This window comes from Cariama cristata, unplaced genomic scaffold, assembly GCF_000690535.1.
Source record: "Cariama cristata isolate BGI_N322 unplaced genomic scaffold, ASM69053v1 scaffold5099, whole genome shotgun sequence".
NCBI classification, from domain to species: domain Eukaryota; kingdom Metazoa; phylum Chordata; class Aves; order Cariamiformes; family Cariamidae; genus Cariama; species Cariama cristata.
In genome coordinates this window covers 57,481-66,173 of record NW_009637281.1, presented here as the reverse complement: position 1 = coordinate 66,173, position 8,693 = coordinate 57,481, and the positions used below count along the sequence as shown (strand labels likewise).

Below are 8,693 nucleotides of genomic sequence, written 5' to 3'. Positions count from 1 at the left end.
AGCTCACTCCAAGTGGCATTTTGAGTCTGACAGACGTCTTCAGGAGTCGCAACAGATGATGACCTTTACCTTTGTGCACCTGCGTAGGTGTTAGGTGCTGTTGGTTCTTTACTTGTTTGTGGGCTAACAAAAGTAGTTGCTCTGACATTTTACTTGGTATCAGCTGCAGAAGTGATGATACCTGCTTGGAATGGCTTGTTGTAAGGCTTGTAACGTATAGCTGTTACTCCAAGCTCAGTTACTGTTTCTTTTAACCTTGTGTGTAGCTTCTCTGTAGCATTTGGTCAAAGTGATGTTATGTTTCTAAGTCACAATGTACTAGGCAGTCTTAGCGAGCCTTTTCTGGTTATTCTAGCTTGAAATAGAGTAACTAAGGACTGTGGAGTTATTTTTGGGACCTCCTGAGTGGCAGGCTTAGTCTAATATCTCTAGTATGCTATTTTGGGAAAGGTTGACTGTTCTCACTCTGAAAGCCTGGATGAGTATGTCTCAAAACTATCACGAGCTAGTCATTGCATATTTTAGGTGGTAGTACAGTAATAACTGGAAGAATGTGTGACCAGGGCTTGCAAGCAGAAGGCTACTTCTCTTGGAGGTTACTGGACAACAAGGTGATGTCAGGTTTAGAGCAAGTTCATAGCTGTGGCTTCTGCACCCTCTCTAAGCTGGCTGGGGTGCGCCTTCTAGCACAAGGCAAGCTACTTGTTTGACAGCTCTTGACCAAACAGCAGTAGCTTTACAATACCATGCTATTAGAAAGTGCATGCTGGTGTAACACCCATCCTGAAAAGGAAAGGAGGGATGGAAATACAGAACACAAGAGCTGATGCTCAGATTTTTGGCACTCTTGGAAAACAGTTCCCATGAAACAAGTTGTTATGGCTTTACTCTGTCTGACAAGTGAGTTAGTGTTTTACTCAAGGAGTAAGACTGCTACAACATTAGCAGAGCTCAATAAGCTGTTGTTTCAAATCCTTTACTTCTAGCATGAATTTACATCAGACACTTAGCAGGTAAAATTGCCTATGTTGTCCTTGCCTATACTCTGTCCAGGGTTTGCCATCGCCTAGTGCCTGGTGGCTGACCAACATGATGTGAAATGGCTGAACAGCTTCCTTCCACTTGGAAACTGTCTTGCATTTTACATGTCACACACAGAAGATATAAAATAACAAGGGATGCTCTACTAAAATTTGATGCCTTTTGTGAGCCCTGGAGTGCCATGACAAAGCACCTCCACTAAATGATGCAATAACCCAAGGACGAACAGGAGCCTTGCATCATGCCGTAGGCATCTGCAGCCAGTACTAATGCATGAGCTTACACACTTGCCTGCGTGCATTACATGGAACAGCTCTGGCTTAGCTGCTGAGGAAGCAAGCAATATGGCTTCAAGACAAAGGATGTTCCCTTGAGGGGCAGGGTCATACAGTTTTAGAGCTGAAGATAGTCTGGAAAGTGCACTCAAACTCTAAGCACCATGCAGAAACCAGTAGCTTATTCAAATGTGCTAACAAGTCAAGACTGTTATCAGTTGTAAGACAACAGACTTGATTCCAGAAGGAAGTGATAAATTATCTTGCTGCCTAAGCATCACACTTGATCTAGCTTTAATAAGCAAGATCCAGATAAGTAATCACACTTCTTTTGTGTATACAGATAAGTAATCATACTTCCTTTTGTGTGTACTAAGGAATGTATCTGGGTGCCCTTGTTTAAGGAGTAACTTAAATCATGAATACTTGTTGTTCAACTGCAGAGCAGATATCTAAGCTATCTTTACAGACATCTTGGGGATTCTGTTGTAAGGTGTTAGCAGCAGTGTACTGAAATGATAATCTGATTTGACATCAGTCAAGTTTAAACCCAGTTTGCTTTGAGAATGCAATGCTAGCTGCTAGACATCAGGAGTCACCGTGTGCACACATCCTTTTGCCCTGCAAACCTGACCCTGCCTTGAAAAGGAAAACCCAGTAAGAAGAACGCTGAGGCTGGTTTACTGTTGTCTGGCAGGTGGGCTGACACAGTGCTTAAGTTCTATACTTGTACTGTGAAGGAAAACTTCTGGCTCTACTTTTACGATTGAGTAAGGTGACTACAAAGATTTGGAGTTCAGATCTTGTTTCATGCTGATGTTATGCTGTTCATTAAACTGGGTAGCTTTTTGATCAGCAGTGGGGGAAAGCAAGAAAGTATTGCTAAATTGTATCGAGATTTAGGTTTGTTTTTTCATTGAAGGTGCAAAAGCAAAATGTGAGGAATCCCAATTCCCATGTAGTAATGGACGCTGTATTCCTTTACTCTGGAAATGTGATGGTGATGAAGACTGTTCAGATGGCAGTGATGAGAGTGCTTGTGGTAAGTAATCAAAATAAATAATACCTACTTACTAGTTGGCAGTGGGGGCTTAACAGTGGATAGCTAGAGAGATGTTTATTGCATCCAGCACTTCTGACAGTCAGAATACAGAGCAGAGGACAAATTCCCTAGAACAACTGGGGGACTATCTTGATGCCTTGTATCCATTTGAGGCAGCTGAATTTTCCTGAGTGCTATGAAAGTCTCCTGGTATTGGTGACTGAGAGAAAAGCTTGTGACAAAAACTCTATTTGCAAGGGTGGTGACTGTCAAGAACAGAATGCAAGCCTGTTCTCAGTTGTTGCTTGAAGATATAGTGGAAACTGTTTGCTACTAGCACTTAACTATTGGCTATTCCATAGTTAAATGCCCCGATTTATCTGTGAAGGTGATTCTGCTGAGTCTGCTATAAACACTAAGTCTATCTTTAGCTGTCAACTCTTATTTTAAGCAGATGTAGAGCCAAAATGGATGACTAAATGTACTCAGAGATGAGGCAAAATGGACTCAATATCCAACACTGATGTGGTTGAACTGCCAGTCTGGTTGAGCAGACCTAAACTGTTATGTTAGGGTTATGTAGTACCATGCTTCTGTAATGACAAATCAAATGCCTTGATAATAAACTGAAGAGTTCAAAGTCTGAATATTAATGTCAATAGACCTTACTCAAGTGTGTTCAAAACAGCAGCTTTTCTAGCAACTTAGGCTCTCTTAACAATAGTAGTCCTTCAGTGACTGCTTACAGGAAGATAAATGTTTCTGTGTGCACAGTTTAACTCTCTAGGAAGTATTAAACAGCTCTGTCATTAGACTGGTGGAGGATGACACCAGATATCCAAGAACTAAGGATATTGCACCACTTTCCTAGGGCAAGGCAGCTTATCTCGAGCTGCAAAAAACAGGTTAAGCTCTGGTCTCTAAACAAGTTGCTGTCCTTCTCCCTTGCAGTGAAGAAGACATGTGCTGAATCTGATTTTGTGTGCATCAGTGGCCAGTGTGTGCCTAACAGATGGCAGTGTGATGGAGATCCGGACTGCGAGGATGGGTCTGACGAGAGTGCTGAAGTGTGCCGTAAGTGAGCCTGGCTTGTTGGTGCAGGCAAGCCTGCAGGGAGTAGCATTTTGACTTCTCACCTGTCCTGCTCTCCTCCTAAAGGAAGGATGAACCTGTTGTCTTGGAAAGTACTTTCCTAAGTGCTAACTTGGCTTTGGTCTTGACAAAAGACTTTTTACTACTTAAAGGTGCAGAACTGAGTGGGGATTCTGCACTTGTACCTGGTAACAGATAGCAAGTACAAGGTTTTACTGACAGTCAGAAGCAGCAAGCACAACACAGCAGGCCTGACCATTACTGCGGCTTGTTCACCAAGTGGTCACTGTTCTCCGAGACAACTACTTTGCAAGATAACCAGAGTTAGTGTAGGAACTGAGTGACTGACTACATGTTGTGGGGTGGGAAGCAGAAGTGCAGAGGCTTGACTGTGAGGTTTCACCATTAGCAACCCCAGTCTTAAACGTGGTAACTAATCAAGGAATATAGATCCGTGAAGCTTCATTTCTCTGTATCAATAGGATCCACACTGAGGAATACTTCAGCCCCAAGTCCTACTGCACTTTGGCATTACTCCTGCCTCCAACTACATGTTATAGCTCAAGCTTCTACAGTGTAACTGGTGTGCAACCACAAAACTACCACTACAAAGATACTCTTAAAATACTAATCTCTTAGGAGCTGGAAGCATCTTTTTTTTTTTTACTGAACACTACAAACTAGTGTAACCTCTTCCATGATGGAGCCATCAACTTAGATGGATGCTGGCATCTAATTAGCTGCAACTTTGTCCAGAGCTGAAGCCTTTCAGCCTCAACTTTCAGGACAACTGCTAAAACCCAAGATCAATAGCTCTTAAATTGAACTTAAACTTTTTTCAATAGATATGAGAACATGCCGGGTAAATGAAATCAGCTGTGGTCCTCAGTCAACCCAGTGTATCCCAGTGTCCTGGAAATGTGATGGTGAAAAAGACTGTGACAGTGGAGAAGATGAAGAGAATTGTGGTAAGGGAAGAAATGGTGGCTGCATAACTATTTGAAATTGACTTGTCTGGAAAGGAGCTAGCTGGGCAGTATACCTGGGAAGATAAACTTCTCATAGTATCAATATCTCCTTAAACCTACATTCATCTTGTATTGCAGCCTGCTTAACAAAGCGGACTTGTTCTAACACTCCTTTATCCTGCCAAGTTAAGAATTACAGCAATAGAAGCTATTCAACATCTGTCTTTGGTCTCTGGCTAATTTTGGCAATAGCCGTAGGCTTAGTCACATGTAGGACAAACCATCAGAACTTGCTCTCTGCAGAGTTTCTCAACAGGTAACTCTAGTTGCTGCTTACGTTAACAAATGGTCTTCTAAAAATGTAGTAGTGACTTGTAGCCAAGGGCACAGCTGATCTGCTCTATAGCCCTGTCCTGGAGTATTCTGTGTACTTGTCTGAAAGTGCAGACTAGAGAAGCTAGATTTCAGGTGTTGGGGGACAACTTCAGGTCGGTATGCAAGTGAAGCTGCCACTGGCAGCATTAGAGCACAGCATTCCTGGCTTGTTCTAATAAACTTGTGTAAGTACGAGTTGTCTCAGGACACCCTGAGACAAATTTACTGTAACCAAAACCACAGGGCTGGCTTCCGTCAGAGCCACCTTACCTGCATGGGCTAATAAGACACAGCTCTCCAGACTTCTGCTGTGTGTCTGTGGAATTGCTTCCTTGCTGAGCAACCAAATGTCTTAATCTGACAAGTAAATCTACAGACAGCATTTCTAATGAAGCTGATAGATTTATCACCTTGGGCATACTGAGCTGCTAGCTACATTGCTTTTAAACCAGCATAATTTGTACTAGTGTAAGTTGTGTGGGTGTGCCTAATACCACAGGATCAACTGATGCAAGATCTTGATCTGTTATCTGCAGTGGTCCAGGCAAATGGGCCACTGCTGTCCTGGGGACCAGCACAAAACACTTCAATTTCAAACTACAGTGCATGCTGACCATCTGGATACCTTAATCTTAGCCTGTACTTTAGCGTTAGCAATTCTCTTGCCTTTTGTCTCTGGTTCACAGGGTTTGATCCTGTTTTCAGAAAGGCTTGCACTCTGAAGCAAACTGCTTTGCTGCTTCAGAATGAGGTTATTTTCACACAGTAACTCAAAACTGGTACCTCCCACTCATAACATTCAAAGACAAGGAGGACAGCCTGTGTAGGGCCCAAGTGTCCTGTAGGTGGTCAGTTAGGTTCTCTTAGAGCCTTATACAGGATGCTTCTGTCAGCTAACAGCTGATGAAGAACCTGCAAAGCAAAACATCTTGATACAAAAGTCTGCCTTCTCATGATAATCTACTAATGTCTCTTACTCCTGTTACTACAGGCAATGTGACTTGTAGTCCAGCAGAGTTCACATGCAGCAGCGGGCAATGTATTTCCAAGAGCTTTGTCTGCAATCGTCAAGATGACTGCAGTGATGGCAGTGACGAGCTGGAGTGTGCACCTCCTACCTGTGGAGTTCATGAGTTCCGGTGCAAGACCTCTGCTTGCATCCCCATCAGCTGGGTGTGTGATGATGATGCTGACTGCTCTGACTACTCAGATGAATCTCTAGAGCAATGTGGCCGCCAGCCTGCACCTCCTGTGAAGTGCTCTGCTAGTGAGGTGCAATGTGGCTCAGGTGAATGTATCCACAAAAAGTGGCGCTGTGATGGAGATCCTGACTGCAAGGATGGAAGTGATGAAATCAACTGCCGTAAGTTAACTTCGTCCTTCTCTAGGAGGTGCTGGCTGGCTCCTGCTTTATTTTCTTTCCTTCAGCAGACCTCAGGAGTTTAAGTCTGTAATGGCTATGTCCTCAGCTTCTCGGACCTGCAGACCAGACCAGTTCAGATGTGAAGATGGGAACTGCATCCATGGGAGTAGGCAGTGCAATGGTGTGAGAGACTGTCTGGATGGCACTGATGAAGCAAGTTGTAACAATGGTAAGTGTGGAACTAAGCAAGAATAAAGTCTTTGTGGAATATTTGTTGAAGCTGATAGTTGCCCTCACAATCTTCATTATCTCAGTTATTCAGTGCTCTGGACCTGGCAAATTCAAGTGCAGAAGTGGAGAATGCATAGATATCAATAAAGTGTGTAACCAGCAGAGAGACTGCAAGGACTGGAGTGATGAACCCCTCAAGGAGTGTAGTAAGTAGAACAAACTCATTATACAATGCTGACCACTAGACATACTTGCATACAACCCCTGAGCCGTCATATGTCAACCTGGAATGCCCATCTGCACTTCCTTGGTGGCAAACATACAACCAAGAGCAACCTAGTCAAAAGGCTAGTTTTATCGTAGCCAAACTGCTTATTGGGATGACTTCTCCATGGCCAGAAGGCACTTAAAGGAATTAGAAACTATGAAACTTCCAGGAGCCTCAATCTTTGTCTGCTACTGCCATCTTGTAACACAAGTAACATGCTGATATGACAGCTGACGAAATACGAATTTGGGGACAATCTCTTGCAGGTCACCTCATGTGCAGAGTGGTTTACAAGATGTGGCAGAAAATTAGAAAATTAATGAGTATCTGGTAAAGCGCTCCATGACTAAGACTTTAAGACTAAACGTGTGCTGTCTCAGAATTGGCCGATTCTTCTCTTCTAGACGTAAATGAATGTCTGGTGAACAATGGTGGATGCTCTCATATCTGCAGGGATCTCGTTATTGGCTATGAATGTGACTGTCCAGCTGGGTTTGAGCTTATAGACAAGAGAACCTGTGGAGGCAAGTATCAAGTAGGTTAATGTGGACCCTACTGATGGTATTAGAGATGAGAACAAATTAAATTGTTGTCTTTACAGATATTGATGAATGCCAGAACCCTGGTATCTGTAGTCAAATCTGTATCAACCTGAAAGGGGGCTACAAATGTGAATGTAGCCGTGGCTATCAAATGGATCTTGCTTCTGGGGTGTGCAAGGCTGTGGGTGAGTATTGGCATAAGACTTCTATATCCCTGCTTCAAAATGAGATAGCAAGTGATGTACTGCTTATGCTATTGTGGTTTTGACACAGGTGTTGTGCTGTTAGCAATATAATTTGCTCAGACCTGAACACTCCTAACAGTGAGTGATGCCGTGATAGAGTACTTAAAGCTGCCTGACACCAACTGCTTGTGTCTGCTCCCTGAGTGGGAGGACCCTCCCCATCAAGTTGTGGAGGGGGAAAAGGATGATGTGGTACAGCCAAGACCTCTGTCAGCATCCACTAGCAAGTGTGGAATGGCAAATACTAAATATGATGACTCCTAAAACTAGTCATAAAAGAACAGTATGAGACTGCATATCTAGAAGTACAGATAACGCTTATACCATTTTCACAGGAAAAGAACCATGTCTAATTTTCACCAACCGCCGGGATATCAGGAAGATCGGCCTTGAGAGGAAAGAATACATTCAGCTAGTAGAGCAGCTAAGAAACACCATAGCTCTAGATGCTGATATTGCTGAGCAAAAGCTTTACTGGGCTGACTTCAGCCAAAAAGCAATCTTCAGGTAAATGGACTTAGATTCTGAACCCTACTGTGCTCCCCTAAACCATCGCACATTTTACCAAAGATACTTCTCTAGGCTCTGGTGATGAGAACTAGATTCCTGATGTCTTAAAGACAAAGTACAGTAGATACAAGTTCTGATGACTAGCAGTATTTATGCCTATTGCACTTCTTAGTAACTGCTGCTATAATTGAACGAAAGACACTCTGTGGAAAGTCACAACTGCACCTTCTACATTGTCTGCCCAAGATCTGTGTGCAGTATTTGCTGAGGCATGCCAGGTGGTAGCATCTATGGAAGAAAGGGTTGAAAGCAAGTAATTCTTGTCTTCCAGTGCCTCTATTGATACCCGTGATAAAGTTGGAACACACGTCAGAATCCTGGACAACATACACAGCCCTGCAGGAATTGCTGTTGACTGGGTTTATAAGAACATCTACTGGTCTGACTCAACTGCAAAGACCATTTCAGTGGCTAGCCTAGATGGCACAAAAAGAAAGGTTTTGTTTCTCTCCGAGCTGAGAGAGCCGGCTTCTATTGCTGTAGATCCTCTCTCTGGGTGAGTATTTGTCCTAGTTGTCTTAAAAGAGCAGACCTACCAGCTACTCCATGTCCTGATAACTGACTTGGTAGCCTTTGTTAGTTATTGGTCATAAGGGTGAAACTACACAGTACTACAGTGCATCATACAACATAAATTCTGCTTCACAGCTTTATGTACTGGTCAGACTGGGGTGAACCAGC

General features: G+C 43.2%; 1 protein-coding gene across 1 annotated transcript in view; it reads left to right on the top strand.

Moving 5' to 3' along the window:
- The first annotated feature begins 551 nt into the window (after positions 1-551).
- The window catches only part of LOC104167855 (very low-density lipoprotein receptor-like), a 12,219-nt gene continuing 4,077 nt past the window's right edge, over positions 552-8,693 (top strand). The window contains 12 exon segments of the mRNA XM_009708245.1: positions 552-693; positions 2,239-2,358; positions 3,310-3,432; positions 4,296-4,418; positions 5,785-6,156; positions 6,263-6,385; positions 6,471-6,593; positions 7,060-7,179; positions 7,257-7,382; positions 7,778-7,949; positions 8,284-8,508; positions 8,661-8,693. The exon segment at positions 8,661-8,693 is cut by the window's right edge and continues 16 nt beyond it. Of these exon segments, the coding sequence (XP_009706547.1) occupies positions 552-693; positions 2,239-2,358; positions 3,310-3,432; positions 4,296-4,418; positions 5,785-6,156; positions 6,263-6,385; positions 6,471-6,593; positions 7,060-7,179; positions 7,257-7,382; positions 7,778-7,949; positions 8,284-8,508; positions 8,661-8,693 (1,802 nt within the window).